Source organism: Beta vulgaris, chromosome 6 (genome assembly GCF_026745355.1).
Source record: "Beta vulgaris subsp. vulgaris cultivar EL10 chromosome 6, EL10.2, whole genome shotgun sequence".
NCBI classification, from domain to species: domain Eukaryota; kingdom Viridiplantae; phylum Streptophyta; class Magnoliopsida; order Caryophyllales; family Amaranthaceae; genus Beta; species Beta vulgaris.
In genome coordinates this window covers 68,718,059-68,739,879 of record NC_079207.1, presented here as the reverse complement: position 1 = coordinate 68,739,879, position 21,821 = coordinate 68,718,059, and the positions used below count along the sequence as shown (strand labels likewise).

At 36.7% G+C, this 21,821-nt stretch overlaps 1 protein-coding gene across 1 annotated transcript; it reads left to right on the top strand.

The window, feature by feature from the left end:
* Nucleotides 1-16,174: 16,174 nt before the first annotated feature.
* LOC104898062 (disease resistance protein RPM1) lies at nt 16,175-21,539 on the top strand. The gene is made up of 2 exons (XM_010685069.4): nt 16,175-17,602; nt 19,483-21,539. Exons 1-2 carry the CDS (start codon nt 16,671-16,673, stop codon nt 21,326-21,328), a joined length of 2,778 nt encoding a protein of 925 aa, XP_010683371.2. The 5' UTR covers nt 16,175-16,670; the 3' UTR covers nt 21,329-21,539.
* Nucleotides 21,540-21,821: the final 282 nt, after the last annotated feature.

Here is a 21,821-nt window from a genome sequence, read left to right as displayed (position 1 = left end):
TCCAAGTCTCTCCACCAGTGCAATGGTGTAGTAACGAGTTTCTCTCTCTAGATTTGAACTTCCCTCCAAATTTTCTCTCGGCACACGTCTAGTGTGTCGTCGCCATGGCCAGAAAATCTGTAGGTCGAGGCAAGAATCTTGTGAAGCCTAGAGGTCCTTTGGAATCTCAAATGCTCAAAACTCGATCATTGGATGAATTAATTGGTGTTGAAGCATTGCAATTTGGTGATGGAATTGGTGAAGTTTTTACCCCTAAATCATCAATTCAACAATTACAGCAACAATCTGAAGTTCGTACCACGTTCAATCAATGGCTAGAAATGATTCATCGTCAGTCTAGTGCATTAGCTCATCCAATTTTGGATTTGAATGTCGAGGTAAGTCCTAGACCTATGCCTATATTGCAAGAAATTGACAATGATGTGGATGATGTGAGTGAATCGCATAAGTTGAATATTAATCCTGCTGAAATGAATAATGATTGTGAATCTGTAATTCAAATAGACTTTGATGACATTAAGGAGGAAGTTGAATTTTGGAACTCTGCTATAGTTTGCTATGTAGTAGGAGCAAATCCTCCGAGTCATGTAATGGATGGATTTGTTCATAGAATCTGGAAGAATTACAGAGTAGATAAGATGCCATTGGTAAATAAAGGAGTGTTATAGTGAGATTTGCCACTATGGAGAGTTGCGATAAGGTGTTAGCAGAACATTTCTTCTTTGATAATAAGCCATTGATTCTCAAGCCTTGGGAACCTGATATGGATATTGTTAAGGAGGACATTAGAGTTGTGCCAGTATGGATTCAATTGAAATTGAATCTTAAGTACTGGGGTAAGAAGGCTCTATTTAAGATTGTAGAGAAAATTGGTAAACCTGTGCAGAGGGATGAGGCTACTAAAAAGCGTGATAAGGTTCAGTTTACTCGAGTGCTAGTTGAAGTGCAATTATCTAAGAACCTACCTGATCATGCTAAATTTGTCAATGAATATGGTGATAAAGTTGTAGTTTATGTAGTTTATGAATGACGACCTGTGATATGTAACGTTTGTCATCAATTAGGACATGAAACAACTAATTGTAGAGCTAAAAAGAAGCAGATATGGAGGATATATTAAGGCTCCAGCTACTAAGGAAAATGTGCCAGCTGAGAAGTCTAATGTGGGGACAAAGGTGATTGAGATGGGTGCTGGTGGATTTCAGAAGGCATTAAAACCAATCAAGGTGAAAGTTTCGCAGGTTAAAGCAACAAGTACTGATAATAATTTTCAGGTGTTGAATGTGGAAGAGACACATGAAAATGAGGAGAATGATTTGATAGTTGATAAAGGAAGGGGGGGACCCTTCCACCAGTCATGGATAGAATCCTCAGTTGGAATGTCCGATAGCTCAACAGTGCAAGAAAGCAGAAGGATGTGTATAGATTCATTGAGAAGCATAATATTGGACTGGTGGGCCTCTTGGAAACCAAGATAAAGGCATGTCATCTTGGCAACCTTTATCAAAATGTCTTTAAGTCTCGGTGTTTCACCTCTAACAGCAGTTATCATCCAGGAGGTAGAGTTGTGGTGGCTTGGAAGCCTGGGGTTTTCTATGTTAGAATTCTCATGGGTACTGAGCAATTAATTCACTGCTATATTCAGCCTGTTAGTAGGAGTGCTAATTTTTATTGCACTTTCATCTATGCATACAATGAAAGGGTAAGAGGGGAGCAACTTTGGGAAGATCTGAGACATATAAAGACTTCGAAGCCTTGGAATATCATGGGGGATCTTAATTGTGTTAGATAGAATGATGAGAGAATTGGAGCTCCACTCAGGCGTATAGAGATGGAAGCAATTAACATATGTAAGCTGGATTGTGGACTTGATGATGTGAGAAGTACATGGTGTTTTTTTTACTTGGAATAACAAACAACAAGGTAATGCAAGAGTGTACTAAAGCTAGATAGAATCATGGCAAATGAGGCATGTAGAAAGTTATGAGAATGTAGAGGGGTGTTTTATGCAGGAAGAAGAGTATGACCACTCCCCAGCTCTTCTAACTGTTTACCCAAGGTTGAATGAAGGCAAAAAAACCTTTCAAATATTACACAATGTGGAGGCTTTCTCCTGAATTCATCACAAGAGTGAGGAGGTGCTGGAATACAACAATTATGGGGTCTAAAACGTTTGTTGTCTGTAGAAAGTTGAAGCTGATCAAGAGAGAGATGTAGGAGCTGAATAAAGCTGACTTTAATGAAATTCAGGTAGTTGAGTTAAAAGCTCATAATGATATGATTAATGCTCAAACATTAATGCATGAAAATCCTGGAAATCAGAATCTAGCAGATGCAGAACATGAAGCTACAAATGAGTATAAACTGAAACATAAAGCTTACTTAGAATTTTTGCAACAGAAATCTAAGTTAAGCTGGGTTAACGATGGAGATGAAAATACATCTTTATTTCATCAGATTATTAAAGCTAGAGGCTTCACAATAATGCCTATGCAATAAAAGACATAAATGGAGTTTGGAGAGATAAGCCTGATTATGTAAATGAAGCATTTCTTTCATATAACCTGCAGCTTCTAGGATCTACACAGAGAGAGAGGAAGCATGTTATAGCTCAGCTTGTGCACAAAGGGCCTTTGCTAACTGAAGATCATAAGCAAATGTTGATTGCTCCTTATACAGCTGAAGAAGTTAAAAAAGCATTGTTTTCTATCCCTTGAAATAAGGCTCCAGTGCCTGATGGATTTAGAGGGCAATTTTTTAGGGATGCTTGGGACATTATAGGAGCTGATATTATTGAAGTTGTGTTAGATGTGCTCAGGGGAAGGAAATTTCTCAAGGAGCTCAATGCCACTGTGGTGACCTTGATACCTAAAACCAAATGTCCTAGCAGTGTGAGTGATTTCAGGCCTATTTCATGTTGCAATACCATATACAAGTGCATCACCAAGGTTATTTGTGGAAGACTTAGAAATGTCCTACCTGGCATAAAAGCTGAGAACCAAGGAGGTTTTGTGCAAGGGAGATATCTTGTTCATAATATAATGGTGGTTCAAGATTTAGTTAAAGTTTATGGGAGAAAAAATTCTAAGCCAAGTTGTATGATAAAACTGGATCTGCAAAAAGCCTATGACACAGTTGACTGGAGTTTTTTAAAGGAAATGTTAGAGCACTTGGGTTTCCCTCTGCAGTTCATTGAATTGGTAATGGAGTGTGTTACTACCCCTAAATTCTCTTTGATGATTAATGGAAATATGCATGGCTTTTTTAGTTCAGCTAGAGGTCTAAGGCAGGGTGATCTTATGTCCCCTCTACTTTTTGTGGTGTGAATAGAGTACCTCTCTAGAGTCTTGAAAGGGGTGAGCGAGATGCCACAATTCTAGTTTCACCATAGATGTAAGCCAATGAAGCTTACTCAACCTTTATTTTGCAGATGATTTAATTTTATGCTGCAAAGGTGAGTTCACTTCAGTGTATCTATTGCTCCAAGCTTTTAAGCTATTTTCTGAGTCTTCTGGCTTAAAAGCTAATATGGTTAAGTCATCGTTATTCTACTGTGGCATGACTGAGGGTGATGTTCAAAGAATAGTTGATGTTTCTAGGTTCTCTAAAAGTACTTTAACTTTTAAGTACTTAGGAGTACCCATATGCTCTAAAAGGATTTTAGTGGCACAATATGATGTGTTGGTAGACAAAATGAGTGCCAGAATTAGAATGTGGAGTTCAAGAAATCTTTCATACACTGTAAGAGCTTTGTTAATCAATACAGTGTTGATGATCTTACATATGTATTGGGCACAAATCTATATTTTGCCTAAATATGTTTTACACAACATTGAGAAAATTTGTAGAGCATTTTTATGTAGTGGAAATGCCTTTTGTAATAGACCTGAAAATAAATTTTGGTTCAGATCAACTGTGTTGTGACAAGACTGCAGGAGGTTTGGGTTTCAGAAATGTTATCAAGTGGAATAATGTCGTATGGGGAAATATGTGTGGGTTATAGCAACAAAGCAAGATAATCTTTGGGTTAAATGGGTTCACTCAGTGTACATCAAGGAGAATGATTGGTGGGATTACAATCCTGGAAATGGTGTCAGCTGGTATTGGGAAAAAATTTGTGATATGAAGAACCAACTTAAAACTCACTTTACTAAGGATGAGTTCTATATTAACTCATTACAAAGTTGGGAAAATTTATGATAAGCTGATGGGGGAGAATAGACAGGTGAACTGGTGTACTATGGTCTGGAATAGGTTGAGTGTTCCAAGACACAAATTCATTAACAGGCTGGCAGTGCAGCATAGATTGCAGACTACAGACAAGCTTGCTAGAATTGGAGTTATCTCTTCCCCTGAATGTTTAATCTGTGCACAAGGCAATGAAACACATGAACATTTATTCTTTGAATGTTCATATAGCAAGATATGTTTAGCATAGATGAAGAGCTAGATGGGCATTACAGCAGTGACTCAAAGTCTCCATAGATTGATTATATGGATAGACAGAAGCAACAATTCCAAGTTCAAGAGAAGTGTGTGGCATGCCAGTATTGCTGCATTGGTATATAGCTTATGAAGATGCAGAAATAATGCCTATTGGCAACAACTTGTTACAAGGCCTCTTCTTCTTACTGATAAATGTAAGAAGGAAGTGAAGGATAGAATTAAAGCAGTGCTTCCAGCAAAGATTTCAAGACAGTATTATAGTTGGTTTTTGGCTTTATAATACATAGCATTGTATAGGTCGTTATTCTTACTTGCATTAAGTAAGAGTGGTGTTTAGGTTGTAAATGAGTTTTGAGTTGATATATACATATACTTACTTGCTGAGAAAAAAAAACTCTTGAACCTGCAACAAATAGGACGATGCCACCCACCAAGTGACAGACCACAGAAATGACAAAACAAAACGTACACACATCAGCAAAGCTGGGTACTAACCCATCAAATAGATTCAAACATGCTTTGGTGCTCCTTTACTTGAAAACCATTTAATTACAATAACGACAAAGCAACAACAATAACAATGGTTATAATAACAATAGCAACATGAAATACACATGCTTTAAACTTGTCAACCAATACCGTTGGTGACTTAGCGAATCCTTACGAAACAATGTTTATAGCAAACATGCTTTATAGTTGTCATCCAATACCCTTCGAGACTTCACAGTTCCTTAGAGAACAATCACAATAGCATCAAATGCTTTAAACTTGTCATCCAATACCCTTGGTACGGTTCCTGTGGAACATTCTTTATTCCTTTTGAATCAATTATGTACATACATTCATATACTTTTCGTTTCTTTAACATAATTAGTTAGCAACAGGAAAGGAACGATGCGAAGGTAGCAACACTAGATTGCAGACACATCGCTTATCGAGGAATTGTCTTCCCACCAGATATAAGGCCTATAGTAGTCATTAGTGTATACACTCCTTAAAGCAACCCACCAGAGGTAACACTTCCAAGGCGACTCTCATAATACCCCACCAGAGGGTTTCCCCTTAAGACACTCCACCAGAGAGTCATTCTTAAGATCCATTGTCACTTGTTCGTAACCTATGAGGGGCCCACCAGAAGCGATCCTCGTCAGCTCCTTCCCACCTTTGTCATTCTTTCACTTTACATGATTAATTCTTTAATCACTTTCGTTTCCATACAATTCAGATAATAACAACCAATATGACAACAAGTCAACTTATTATGAATTGAACCATGAACCATAAAACAAATATGTGATCATATCAATCAAAACAAGGTTCATGCTATAACATAATTTGACTTCCAAATTATAATTATCGATAACGAACTATTCACATATCAAACTTGTAATTACGTGGATCGACTCTACCTTATATCCAATTAGTAAACTACTCAATCAAATAGTTGAGGCTTAGCCTCAACTTATACTTGCTTACATATTTAAACTCGTTACTATATTACTTTAGTGAAAACTAATCAAACCGTCAGACTTTATTATACTACTCCATTTAACGATATTAATTTGAATCCCTTTTAGACACAATCCCAACAATCCAGCTCCTAATTAGTTAAACTATCTCTAATGCTCTTCATGTTATTGACAATGATTAGCTAATCCTTTTTCTACCTTCATGTGAGGAAACTAACCAAGTTAATTCACTCTTAGAGTCTTAGTCAAATAATTATTCCTCATAACACCACTAAACAATTCCATTCAGAATATATGCTCTTTTTTTTAAGAAACTACTCAAGTTATCATTAGACCATCATCATATATTTTCCAAATTAATTCTCATATTACAATTATAAGGACTTTCACAAAATAACAAGTCCTAGTTCTACTTCTTACTTTATAGTACATAACTTAACTTTCAAAACTCAATAAACCACCATTATAAATATATAACTAGATTGCAGGGATCTAAGAAACAAAGATAGGAACTTGATCGCATTCCTACATTAACGTATACGATATTTCTCTTATCTTTAATTACTAACAATCATCACTTAAACTATAAAGCAAAAACACTCCAACTTAGAGTTTCCGTCGATAATTAATCCAAACAATTAGTTTTTCTATCTCAAAAACAAGAAGTTAATTGATGGTTAGCACTCAGTGGCGACTAAGGCCATGTGTAGGGTGAGCAACTACACAGCGCCACTGAAATATAAGGGTACAATTCTATTAGTTATTCGTCCAAAGAAAAAAAAGAAAAGAAAACCTAAATATAATTACAAATATAAAGAGATTAATTTCTATTTTGTATTTTTCTTTTTCTTCTCCTATTCTCCAAAAATCCCCATTCATGACTCTTTTGTTTCTTCTATTTCACCAAAAAATTTAACATTTATAATTTATTTTAGCACAAACCTCTAATTTTATGAGAGGGCCCTATTACCAGTTACCACTAGCTGCACAAATACACAACTTGAGTAGAATTTCATATTCATAACTACATATAACATATTTTATTCAACTTAGAGATTGAAACGCATATATTAACATATTTTATTGAACATTAAACACTAATCCAAATTCATTATATTAACCTATTTAGGGACCATATGTCATTACGCTGACTAGAATCAATTTCCAAACATAATAACATTCCTTAATTTACGAATGACTACTTGAGTATAGATCTCCAAGATAAATAAAACTTGATTATCAACATTACCTCGAACTCTATTAACTACTTTTCTTAAAAGTACCCCAAATATAATACAACAACGGTTTTTTCATCGAATACCCCCGACAAATCAAGAAATTCACAATATACCCTCAATGTTTCAACAATTCACCATATACCCCTGAAATTTCATTTTTGCGCACCAAATACCCTTTTTTTAACGTCCGTTATTTCTCCGTTAGCTTTATTTACGATTTTGCCATTATTAATCCTAAACCCTAATTCTAATCTAACCCTAACACTAATCTAACCCTTAAACCTAAACCCTCACCCCAAACCCTAACCTACCCAGCCCACCACCCTCCACCCCCAGGCCCAACCCCCACCACAACCGCACTCCCTCCCCCTCCCCCACCGCCGATGTGTGTGTCGGCCTCCCCAACCCCCACCGCGGCTACTTTTGCCGGCCTCCCCCTCCCCCACCGACGCATCGTCGATCACCCCCTACGCGTCCGACCCTAATCAGATTTCAACCACGAACAGAGGAGAGAGAAAGCGAGTGCGACGCGCAGCTCCGGCGAGCGCGTGGTTGCGGCAGAGGGAGGGGGAGAGGGTGGGGTTGCGGTAGAGGGAGGGGGAAAGGGTGGGGTTGCGGTAGAGGGAGGGGGAGGGGTGGAGGTTGCGGCAGAGGGAGGGGGAGGGGGTGGGGGCTGCGGCGGGGGGAGGGAGGGGGAGTGGTGGGGTTTTGTGTTCGAAAGGGAGGGTGAGGGGTGGCGAACAGACGCGCAGGGATGGGAGGGGGTGTCCGGCACGCGCAGCGTCGGTGCGGTGGGGGTGGGGGAGGCCGGCCAAACATCGACGGTGGGGGAGAGGGAGGGGTAGAGGCTGGGGTGGTGGAGGGGAGGGGGTGGGGGTGGGGGCTGCCAAGGGGTAGGGTTAGGGTAAGGGGGGGGTTTAGGGGTAGGATGAGGGTTAGATTAGGTTAGGTTTAATTAGGATTAGGGTTAATAATGATGGCAAAATTGTAAATAAAGCTAACTATGGGTTCACGACAATTAGGCAAAAGGGTATTTGGTGCACATTTTCGAAAACTCAAGGGTATACGGTGCATTTCTGAAACATTGAGGGTATATTGTGAATTTCTTGATTTGTCGGGGGTATTTGGTGAAATAACCGATACAACAATTATTAAGAACTATTATCACTAACTTTCAATATAGAGAGACTTATGTAATGATAGAATTTGTGGCGCACACCGAAGTTTTGATGGACCCGAATTGTATCATAAAATTGCATTTTCATTGATAATTGATTATACAAGTGTGTTTGTGAGAGCTCATGTCTCTCATTCACCTTGGTAGAACCCTTTGTTTCTACCTTTCCTAACATCTTGTGTGGAGCTCACTTGTTTGGTTCTCTCTTCAACTTATGCACATATTACATATTTATAGTTGTTGTATCCTAGCTTCTAGATTTTTCTTTCGAATACAAATATCTTAGATTTTTGACAAGATAATTCTAGATACACATTAGATATTTTTCTCACATTTTTCATCGAACATTTAGAATTTTCTAGATTAATCTCTAACACTCCCCCTTAATCTTTAAAATTCTTGTACTTCATCATGCTTCTTCCAAAGGTCTCTTCAAAGTCTTGTTGATGCACTTGTCATCAACTATCTCCAAACTTGATTCTTAAAATTTTCTTCTCGTCCTCGTCGGTGCCTACGTCACCAACCACCTTGATCTTCCATTTTCTTCTTTCCATATTGTTGATTATCACTTCTTTGTGGTGGTACCCTTGTTACCAACCATCTCACTTTTGTTTCTTCATCACATTTTCTTGCATGTTACCAACTTACTCCCCCTAATCTGAACTTTTTTGTTTTTCTTCTTCACATATCTTTATCCAATTTCATTCTTTCATTGATGCTCATATCACCAATCATCTCTGCTGATGTCCATTTCATTAGTAAACTCCAAAATCTTTCTCTTGAACTTTTTTTTTCTTCTCCTTTTTCTTTTCATTTTGTTTCTTTTTTCTTCTTCTTCACAACTATTGGTGCTCTTGTCACCAATATTCTCTCATTTTTTTTCATTCCTTCCTTTTCTTCCAATGTTAATTTCATTTGTTGATGTTCATGTCATCAACCATCCAACTTATCCTACATTTTAATATTCAACATTTCTCATCCTTTTTTTCTCCATCATCATATTTTTAATTTCCAAATATATCTTCCATTTTTGTCTTCTCCTAAAACTCTTTTATTTCATCTCCATACCGTTTGAATTATCTTCTTTGCAATTTTGTATTAGATACTTACCTTGATTGTGCACTCCAAGTCTCTTCTTACAAACTTGTTCTTTGATTATCATTTGTTTTAAAATTATCAAATTTATTGATAAATCTAAAACTTTATATATCATTTTTTAGTTGTTTATGCCTAAGATTAATTCCTTGAGTTTATTGTTCATTTTATGAACAATAATATTTAAAGTTAATTTTTTTTAATGTGATATGGAGATATATTGAAAAAGGAATAATAGGATAAAAATTACTTCATAATGAAATATCATTTCAAGAGATATTTCTTTAACAAAGTTCGACTAAGTCAATAGATACATAGTTTCCTAGGCGGGATCTAAACTAGGTACTATCACTAGAATCACTAAGACATTTAAAATTTTGCTTGATATATCAAGCACGAAGATGGGCGGAACTGATGATGATCTGTGGTTCCTCATCTGCATCAGCGTTAGGATCAGGATCATCATTATTAGAATGATCTTCGCCTGGGAATATAGGGATGCCTCCTCCCAACAAACTCTCATGCCACAATAGGCAAGTACACTTATATTGTATGAGTTTTTGAAACTCATATTTTCTTCCAATTAGACTACTTATACTTTCTGTTGAATTCGCCCTTCGCAGATTATGAACTTGCGGTTTTTCAACGTGAGTTCAGGGGGGAAAGTATTGTTTTACAATGCAATCTCCCCATGCTTTGCAGACGCTCATTAGCTTCAATAACCTAACTTTTTTCCATTTTTTGCCAAAGGTTCAATGCTAGGAAATCCACATCGCTTCCAATCTTAGTAGCATTGGACCCTTGTTCCTTAGCATCTCCAAATCGGACCTTTGGATCCCGTCCAAAGATTCTTGTAATCTTAGACCGCCATTTCTTTATCTCCTCACCTTTGAATTCCTTCCAGTCCTCTTGTGTTATGTCTATATTAAATCGATGCCTCCAACATTGCCCACGAAATGGCAAGGGGGATATTTGTTGATTAACCATATTCGAGGACTTTTGGGTTTTGATGGTAAAACAAAATTAGGAGTGAAAATCCTCAGAGTTAAAATGATGTACTTAATACAACCATTATAATTACCGTCCCTATTTTTTAGGATATGTGAGGCGTGGGCTGTTATATATCTAAATAATGTATTGCAAATCTTTTATAAGTAACCTCCACCATTTCAAGTTAAGGCCCTAGTGGGTAAAATGAGTGTGCCCATTAACCCATCAATGTGTCATTTCACTTTTAGGATTATTGGACATTAATGGCGTGTGTAATTGAAAGGTAATTATGGCTTTTTAAAGTAACTTTTTCTACCTCATTAATAAATTTTAATAGATTTAGTCTTCCAAGAGAAACTCCATCTCTCTTCATTTTAATATAGATCGTTGAGTGTAGATTATTTGATTTGACGGTTTATTATGAAACAACATATTAATTTGAATAATTTTGATTGAACAAAATAATGCAAATATGGGCTAAAATACTAAAAAAATTCGAACAGAGATAGAAAAGTAAATTTCGTTAGATAATAATTTTTTTACAACCTAGAATTGAAACTTTTATATTAGAAAAAAAATTTACAATTTCTTCTTTAGAATTTCTAAATTCTAAACTCTCAACCTAGATTTCTACTATGCTCTCAGGAGATGGGGGTTTGTTGCAATCCGAGTCTTCCTCGGAGGCTGGCTCTTGAGGGAGTCCATCTTAATCATCATCTCCAACAGCATCACTACAGTCATTCCCAGAAGGGAGAAAACCACTTTCTTCGCTGGAGGTGTCCTCAGGGAAATCTATGAGCCTTCTCCTCTTGGCGGCGGGTTCGTCATCATCATCATCCTGATCTTTATCATGATCATCAGACTTAGTGTCTGATGATGGAGAGGCATCCTCCTCATCTTCTTCTTCTTCATTCTCTTCCTCTTCCTCCCTTTTCTCCAGTATCTCTAAAGGAGGAAGGAATGGCTGGTCAACCTCTTGTGGGATGCCTCCTGGGGCGCAGTAATGCAAGTCTCCGCGGATGGTTTGGGAACATCCATTTTTGGAGAATAAGGTTTTTTGAGAAGGTTTTGGGAGATGAAAGGTTTGGGGGTGTTGATTAAGAGATGAATAGTGTATCAATGTTATTACACTTACCCTTTTTTATAAAGAGATATTTACTGTCTCCTGGAAAATAAGAAGTTACACATCCTTTTGAATGAACTTCTAAATAACACACCCTTTGGAATGGGCTTCTAAATCACGCACCCTTTGAAATAGGCTTCTTTAATTTGACTTTGTATTTTAATTTATTAAAACTTTGGCTTCAATATGGCCCAATAAAACATGTCTCAGGGAGGATTTGATCCCCTTTGGTCGCCCGTTCAATTTTCGTAAGGAAATTAAATGAGGGCATTCCTATTAATCGGCGAAAATTTTGAAAATTTTCTTTTCTTCTCCTGGGATTTCGTTGATACCTTTGGAGCCACCGTCGTGAGCAGTATAGCATGTGAAGGGGTCTCAAGCTTATAGGAGGTCACAACTCTCGGTCTTGAGTCTTTTCACGTCATAGTATAAAAACCCGAAAAACGAGTAGGTCTCATCACAAGCCTATCCCAAACTGATAAGCCCTCATGAGTTCCGGGTGGTCTTAGTAATTTTCTACCGCGACAACTAATGACGTCTTGTCTTACTGAGCTAACGGATATCGTATTCGAGATCGTGAAAATGCGATTTCTTCATTGCACTTCAAGCAAGAGAATAGCAGCTAATTAGCTAAAATCATAAGTGATATCCGAAATCACTGATAGGATATCAAAGTAAAGTATCAAGAAAATGTCTGGAACCTCTGGCAACATACCTTTAACCATACTACCATGCGCTATGCACGTGCTTTCTTCTTTTATTGTTTCATTTTATTATTTTTCCTCATTAAAACCTTTTTCAAGGATTTTAGGAAAATTTAAGACTCTTCAGACAATTTTATTACCTTTCTTTACAAATTTACAATCATCACCAGATTTTAATTTGTCATATCAACTGAATGAATTCGTGAAGATGAGATTCGTGAAGCACTTGTTAAAAACGTGATGCCATGTAATCTGAGGCACGCAGTTCGTCAATTGTGCAACACCATTAAAGTGAACCTTGCGACTTATAAATCCCAAGTGTTCAGGTATGTGAACAAAAACACTGGCTCCATCACTCCTTTAGAGGATAGAATTGCAATTGTTGGTCCTTATTTTCCTTTCAAGATTCAAAAACTAAAGCACCAAATAGTCTTAGAGAAGCAATGTTACCGTTCTTGGACCATATTATCTTGGAGATAGTAAGCTCATAATACTTCCATTTGCCCCAAAAAACCCTCCCAAACTTGAATTGGCCTTTATCCAGGAAGCCATTTAAAGGTTGGATTTCAGGGGTGGATGCAAGAGCATGGTTTCTGCGGATGAAATCTTTTCCTGACAAATGGTCCAATAATAAAATATTGTCTTTCTTGAGAATAGCTTCTTATGAAACCATGCCCTTTGATGGGGCCATGTCCACGCATTACTAGCTTGTTTGGATCCTGCCATCAATTGCTTTTTGTTCCGATGGGGGGCCAATGACTGTAACATTAGCTGATATTGCCTTTATTAACGGGGGCTCCTCCAACAGGTAAATATTGAAATTGACCATCCTATCTTTCACCATGTTAAAGAATACAATTAGTTGAATAGTCAATGTTTATCAACCTTTCGCCAGATTGTTAGTGCCACTACTAATGCCAACAAATGTGGTTTTCAGAAATTTGTTAACTTCTTCATTAATAAGGACGCCAATGAGGAAGTTACTGCTCAAGAGGAAGTACTTTTTCTTAATTTTGCATTTTCCACATTAATGATGTCTAGAGCTAGAGGAGTAGTAACATTATGGTATCGCTAACTGTTAACACTTCCTCTACTTCTGAAGAAGTAGCTTTGGCTATTGTTCTATTAGGATAACTTTATAGATGTCTTTTCAGGAGTAGAGAGTCTTTTAAAAGTTTTGGAATTCATACCTATGTGTCCCCTATGTTCTCTACTAAGAAGGGATTTGAACCCCTCTGACTTTTGACTTGCTGGGGCCACATGTATTTACCTTGTTTGGTGGTTCTCATCCCCCCTTGTGCTTTTGAAGCTTCTAAAGGTTCAAAGGAGAAAGATCTTTCTTTTGATCCCCTTCTATTTATTTCTAGCCTTGATGATTGTAGCTGTTAGGGTGAGGTCAACTTCAATCTTGTATCTCCATATGAGGTTTGGCATCCAATCTTGATTTTCTTATCTTCTTAGTTTTTAAGTCCAATCCTGGTAATTGAAACATCTTTCCAGGAAAAATGGTATTTTCTGTTGAAAACGAAATCTGGCGCCATCAAGCAATGCCTGCTTGGTTATAATCTCTTAACATCCTTAGTTCCTTAGGAAGTGGAAATTTTGATCTTGAATGTACATGTTATGAATCCATTTAACCCATAAGTTATCAGATTTTATAGCACAATCCAGAGATATGATCTACATATTGCATTTACTTGCTTCAACACTTTCTGAGGTAGAAGAAAGATTTGGGACTAGTAAACACTACTTTGTCATCCGACCAATGAAAGAAAAAAGTATCCCCTCGTGCCAGCCGAAAAAAATGATGCAATAAGTGTGTACTCTCAAAACAATTATTGAACAATGTGTGTACACCCCAAAATAATTACTAAATGCGTATGCACCAAAAAAAACTATAATAAATCACTCAATTTGGAGAAAAAACAATGAAAAAAGATTCAATCGTGCTAGATATCCATAATGCCTTCGGGTGAAGTATTGGAGGAGTGATAAAATGCTAATAATAAGTAGCTTGTCCACTAAGGCTAATATTGTTATTTCAAGATTTGTACATCACAAACATGAGTTGGTCTAACAAAAACATGGATTTTTGTTTTGATGATCAACACAATCGAAATTATATTATCATATTAAAAATATCCTTACATTCCGCATCATAAAAATACTTACAACAATTAATTAGGGGATAGGGAAACATCCTAATTATATTACTATTACAATTCGTAATCCTTCCATGCTTAGATGAGGCATCCACCACTCTACTGTACACCCAACCATAATGCTCAATCTTCACTTCTGGCACCTGTTTCTAAAGCTTTCTGCAGTGACAAATAATGCTTGAATATTTGTTAGCAATGTCATCCGTGGATCTAAGCATATCAATCACGGTACGACAACCAGAATAAATTGAAGCCAAGATCCACCGGTGAGAGCATAACACATAACCATTATAAATAGTTAAGATTTTGGACATAAGAACATCCATCACAAAGCATTTCCTCTCCTAACCTAGGGTCCATCTCCCACTAGGACTTCGGACGACTCCCCAAGGCCAATCGGGGACATGTAACTAGAAAAGGGGGCATCAACATGGATGAGGATATGATCCTGACGGGGATGGAAACTATCTGTTGAGGAGATTGGATTTTTGAAATTAGCCTATTTTAGTGATTGGTCTATTCCGTGGCAAGGGTAGTAGCTCTTTGGAGGATACATGTCAGAGTAGGTTTCGATATTAGAAATGAGACATTAATTCTATCTTTCCACAGTTCCTGACAAATGTAAGGGAATACTAACCCCCCCCCCCCCCTCTAACCATTTATATTGCTCATCAATCCTCAAATTCTCTTTTAGCCAGCTATGGAAACTACTATGAGGATTTGGACCAAGATTTGCTTCTTCCTAACTTTTTGGAAGTCTTTACAATCCCTAACATGGCTAGAATTTTCAAACGGGTGGCTGCACCTAGGGCAGGAAAAGTCCAGGACAATGTGACAGAAGGCAAGCATGTTTTTGTGGGGGAGGCGATCCCACCAGATCGAGGAGCCATAAAAAGAATTTGAGTTTGGCTTCATATTGTGTTTCCAAATCCAATCCACTTCGACGACCATTGGCCTATGTATAAGGGATTTATAGGCTTGTCTTAAGGAGAACCCTTTATGGGAAACAAAGTTGGAAATTAGAAGATCCTCCTGGTTTCTCTTGGGAGCTGCTAAGGATCTAGTCTAGAATATGCTACTAAGATCCTATTTTCCCTCCATTGTCACATCCTTTACAATTAGGTCAAGTTCATTTTCTCGGAGAGGTCCTAGGATCGAATCTCTAATGGTCCTAATCCCTAATTAACTAGTTATCAGTCGAGAACTTAAATCCTACTACCATTACCTAGAGACCATGTACTATTTTCCCTACAGATATCCCAACCTCGGCTGAAACGTTTTCAAGTATGGGAGCCATATTTGAACTTAGATAGGTTGATTTAACAATAATCATGGTTTCAAACACACCAACAGGGATTCTTATTAAAATCAATTGTACTTTTTTGGGGAAAAGCTGACAGGATACGCAAATCAATGTAACTTTTTGCTTTACCACGGAGATCACATATTTACTTTTTGACAAAAAGTAGATTTCAAACTTTTTTTACATACACAAACAAGGGTTAGTTAACAAAAACACGGGTTTCAAACACAGGAACAATGGTTGATATAACAATAACATGGGTTTCAAACACACAAACAAGGGTTCCTATCAATAACTAATTGTACTTTTTGGGAAAAAAGCTAAACAAGGAACGCAAATCACTGCAACCTTTTGCTTTATGACTGAGATCACGTGTTATTTTTTGACAAACAGTAGTTTTTTATATATTTTTGTTTAAACAAAAAAATAATTTTTTTAAAAAAAATTAGTTAGTGGGCAAGCTGCCCACCAACTATTAGTGTTTTTATCATAACTCGAAGTATTGACCCAATGAATGAATATGCACAAAAAACAATAATAAATCACTCAATTTGGCAAAAACAATGAAAAAGTATTCACTAGTGCTAAGTATCCATGACTCCATGTGAAATAATTTCTCAATGAGTATGCAACGAAAAAGTAGTAATAAATCCCTCAATTTGGCAAAAACAATGAAAAAGTATTCATTAGTGCTATCCATAAATAATGATTCAATGTGAAAGAACATTCCATCACACTGGAATTGGGAAAGAGTGAAAGAACATTACGTTAAAATGTTAGTTGGAGTCTCCTTTCAGAAGAAAAAAAAAACACGTTTTCAAAGAAACAAGGGGGAAAAAACATGCTGAAATTGACCTATAATACTACAGTAGTACTTAAGGGCGAAGGAAACGCTTCAAATGGAAGAAATTGTGGTAGTAATTGGCACAAGAGAGAAGTGAGAGAAGCATCGGAAAACCGAAAATGGCACTTATTTCTGCATTTCTAAGCTCATGGTATGTGAAGGGAATCACTATGTTCCTATCATCATGGTATGTGAAGGGAATCATTACAATCCTAGCATCATGGTGTGTGAAGGAAATAATTAAAGTCCTACCATCATGGTGGAGCTGGGCAAAAGAAAAGCTGTCCAAGTTGATTCAGGCAAACTTTTGGTTGATTTTTTATCTCCCAAAAGAAATGAAGGAGATTGAGATAAGGCAAGAGAAAATTGTTGAAGACTTACACAAAGCCGGCGATATTACAGCAGACGAAGATGAAGGTAACATCATTTATGTCAAAGAGAGGAGTGGAATCAATTCCCGCATTGAGGATGTTATCGAGAGCTACGACCTCCTTAGGCAGCGCAATCATTTAGTTGAGCTTTATCCTAACTATCTAAGGAGGTATTTAATGGTAGCCCTGCTATTTGTGAAGCAATTATGGCCAAAGCTTAAGATAGCCAACGCTATTGTGGAGATAAAGAAGGACATGAATCTGTTAAGCCAAGTGCTCCATCAGCCGGTGGAGGCGGCCAATGATCCTCGGAGCTGGTTTCGTTTTATGGATCAGTCCCTCTTTGTCGATATCGATCGTCGTAAGGAGGAGATAATCATGGAGTTGGATTTGCAAAAGAGAAGGCATTTGAACAGGTTTTTTTTAGCTGTAAGGGGTGAGGCTGGTATTGGCAAGACCACAGTTGTGAACCAAGTGTACGAGGAGGTCAAATCTCAATTCGGATTGAGTGCTTGGGTCACTGTTTCCCAATCTTATAAACCAGCAGATATACTACTCAAAATTCTTCAGGAGTTTAGAGTGCCTGAAAATGTGCAAGATGATGTGAAGACAGCATCACAAGACATATTGTCAGCATCGGAAGTGTTTAGGAACTACATGGTGCAAAACAACAACTTAAGGTACTTATCTAGTTGTGAGTTATTTCGTTTGTTTTAGTAGATCTCGAATTTATATGTTGGGGAGTAACTATTTAACTAACATAGGCACAATCATATACTTCTCCAAAGAAGGATGAGGAGCTAGCTCATGTGGTAGAGCACTCCCCTCTGATCTCTGAGGTCAGGAGTTCAATCCTTACCCCCAGCATTATGTTGGGGTATTTCCTTAGCATGCTTTGCATGCATTACCAGCCAATGTGCTGGTAGTTCCTAGTTCCTACAAGGCTAGTAGCCTTGGTAGGAGTTAGCCCTTGGGCTGACTTAATCTCCCAATCAAATATATATATATATATATATATATATATATAGGAATGAGATCTCGTGAAAACTATCTTTAGGCTGAAAACTGAAAACAAGGGTAACTTTTAACCCCTTTAGGGTAACTTTTAACACTTTTAGGATAACTTTTGCCAGTTTTGGGGTAACTTTATTATATTAAGGGTAGTTGTATATTTGAAGGATAACTTTATTTATTATAAGACTAAATATTACCACTTTTAGGATAATTTTTACCGTTTTTAGGCTAATTTTTAGCAATTTTAGGGTAATTTCATATATATTTCAAGGGTAACTTTATGCACTTTTAGGGTAACTTTATATTGCGTGTTTATGAAATCTTATGGTTACATTACTTGGATGTTGTTGCTTTATCTGATGTAAAACTGATAATTTTAATTTTCCTAATCTTTCGTTTCATGTGGTATTGTCTACTTTTTACTTTTGGTGTTCTCTCTGTTATTTTTATCTTGTTCATTATGGTGTAGCATACTCTGTTTTTATTAGTTTCCAAAAATTGTTATTAGTTGCTGTATTAAAGCTCTTTGTTACCCCCTCTCACTAACATATATTTGGCGAAATTCATACAACCTATTAGCTCAATTGGCAAAACATTGTGTAAGACACAACGATGTAGGTTCGAATCCTTCATAGGTTTAACTATAATCAAAGTTAAATAAGTTACCCTTAAAATCTAAAAAGTTGTCTTAAAAATGGTAAAAGTTACCCTAAAAGTGGTAATAGTTACTCTTATAATAAATAAAGTTACCCTTGAAATATATAGAACTACAAATATAATAAAGTTACCCTAAAACTGACAAAAGTTACCCTAAAAGTGTTAAAAGTTACCCCAAAGGGCTTAAAAGTTACCTTGTTTTCAGTTTTCAGATTAAGAGCTGTTTTCAGCGGATCCTACCTCTATAATTAATATATATATATATATATATATATATATATATATATATATATATATATATATATATATATATATATATATATATATACTTCTCCAAAGAATACGCGAATAAAATATGGTGGCCTAATTATACGACGGATGCACAATTCTGGATTTATATCCATTATTATTTGGGCTTTTCAATTTTACTTCAAAATTTAATTTATTCTAGTAAAATCCTATCTTAATTAACAAATTATACTTTTCCAACACAAAATGGTAGACATGAAAGCGGTTAACTTCACATTTGAAAAACTAATCTAAACCATCGTACCTTAAATCCAGATCCGGGTTGGATCTAAATCTGGAAAGATCAAAAATTTGGATCGGGTTTAATATGAACTGTCAACACCTTAGAATTGGAGGAATTTGTTTAGGTTTTAACCCACATGTATGTGAGCTTGTCCAATTTCGAAAAACAAGAGAGTGGATCTAATTACCAATATGTTTTATGATGGAACCTCATTTGAGATTGTTTGTAGTCACTCTCTCCTCCGGTGCGGGCCTATGTGTGCAGGCCTAATAATATTTTTTCAGACTTGGTTAAATTCTTGTGATCTATATGGTTTGTTTAGTGTTTACCTTAATTGGGCTCTTTTTCATTTTGCAGTTATATTGTTGTTCTTGATGATGTTTGGGACTGTGATTTATTAAAATGCATAGATGTTGCCTTACCTTCTAACCAAGAAGGAAGTAGGATATTGATGACAACTCGTAATAAAAAGGTTGCAAAATACTGGAAAAATTCCTTGTATGGCAATGACTATGTTGCCAAGCGCTTGTCTGAAGAAGATGCATGGGAGCTATTTTGTAAGAGGTTATTTAACAATAATAATTACCCTGATCGAGCATTGGAGGAGGTATCTCGCGAAATCTTGGCAAAATGTGCAGGTTTACCACTGGTAATTTTGGCAGTCGCTGGACTTCTTGCCACCAAAAAGAAAAGTATATCTGTATGGAAGACAGTACGTGATAATCTTGGTCATGAATACAAAAAGTCTCATTCTTCTTCTTATGAAGACACTAAAAAGATAATGTTGTACAGTTATCATGATTTGCCATATAATTTGAAGGCTTGTTTCTTGTACTTTGGCATGTTTCCTGAAGATCATGATATAGAGATTAGTAAGTTAGTTCGGTCATGGGTCGCAGAGGCGTTAGCAAAGAGCGAAGGGGCTTATACACCTGAAGAAGTTGCCGAAGATTATATGAAGGATCTCATTGAAAGAGGATTAGTGATGAAAATAAGTCACAACATGAAGAATAATACCATGTATTTACCAACAGAAAGCGAGTTATTTGAAACTTCAGTTAGGATTCATGATGTCCTCCATGAGATAATAAGGGAAAAATCAAAGGAACTAGACTTTTGTGAATTTATACTTGAGAACTCGCAAGAGATTGATAAAAATGGAAAACCACGGCGGCTTTCGATTAACAACATTAGTAATTCTCTCAACCTGCAAGACATAAGGACTCGGAATAATGCTTGTAGCATCCGCAATTTGTTGCTTAATAACTGTACAAATTGTCTTGATTTACTGGCAAAGTTACTCCCCGAATTCGCCGATTGTCTGAGAGTACTACATCTGGAGGAAAGTGAAATTGATGGTCATATTCCTCAAGTGGTGGCAAATCTGCACAACTTGCGTCTTTTGAGGCTGCGTATATGTAACATACATAACTTCCCAGAGTTGGTATGTCAACTTATCAATCTGGAAACATTGGATATTTATAATCGATCCATAAGTAAACCAGTTGTACTTAATATCAAGCGTCTTCAAAAGCTAAAACATCTCATTATAAATAGTGAAGTCATAATTCCTCTAGGGGTTTTGACGAGCTTGACTGAGTTGCAAACCTTAGTAGATGTGAATGTAAGTGAATCTGGCTTAGTAAAGGAGCTAAAAACTTTGAAACGTATGAGGACATTGCATGTATTTAAACTGGATGGAAAGGATCTACCAGCATTTTGCGACGCGTTAGAGGGAATGACCGAGCTTCGGTCACTCGATGTGTCCGTTATCAGTCCATCTGAGCTTTCCGCATGTGACTTTGAGCAGGAACACCTGATAAAATCCCCCCCTCAGAAGCTGGAGGAGCTTGTATTCTCATTCGTTCTAAGAGACAGGTTGCCAAGATGGATTCCAGAGCTACATAGCTTAGTTTGTTTGTCATTTGAAATATGTATCGGCATGGATTATTTGGGTACACTACAAGTGCTCCAAGATCTTCCTAGTCTCAAAAAACTTCGGTTACGGGTTCAGCCCTATATAAGTCTTGATTTTGGTACAAAGGATAAATTCAAAAATCTCAGGTTTTTGGTAATTCGGGCTCGTGGTCGCCTGATTAGCATATCGGGGGTTCTACCATGTCTTCAGAGATTACACTTATCATGTGTAAATGAGGATTTGGGTTTACCGGATCACATTCGTCAAGTGACTGACTTTTACTAAGAAAGCCTCTTCTTTTTTTGGGTAAACAAGCAATACTTCCAAGTTATTTTATTTGCTTTTGTAGTTCACATGGTTTGTACTTCTCCATTAGGGAGTAGGAGTTTACGTGTGGAAAAAAAATGTCATCTATATTTTCTATGTAATTTATCTATGGAAAAGAGAAAGAAATTTAGTGTTTTTGCCAAATTGAGATTCAAATCATGGAAATAATCAAATTTTTGTATGAAACAGGTATATAAATTTTTATGCTAAAGATTCGCTTGATATTGTGTAAAATATTTTTCTTGAAAATTTTTTTTCTCTCTTTTTAATTTTACATTGTTTGGTTTGCAAAGGAGTGTAAACAATTTTTCCTAGAAGTAAAATTGATTTTCCAATGATGGAAAACCATCTTCCCTTCAAAATAAAGGGAAAACTATTTTCATTCCTTTTCCTTCTCTCTCTTGTAACTCTCTCACTACCTCCTTACTTTCCCTTTCATTTTCCTTTTGTT

Excerpts from the sequence above, each read along its gene's own strand:
- LOC104898062 (XM_010685069.4), top strand. The coding sequence starts at position 16,671 with ATGGCACTTATTTCTGCATTTCTAAGCTCATGGTATGTGAAGGGAATC. Across the intron at positions 17,603-19,482 it reads GTGCAAAACAACAACTTAAG|TTATATTGTTGTTCTTGATG; the intron begins GTACTTATCTAG and ends TTCATTTTGCAG.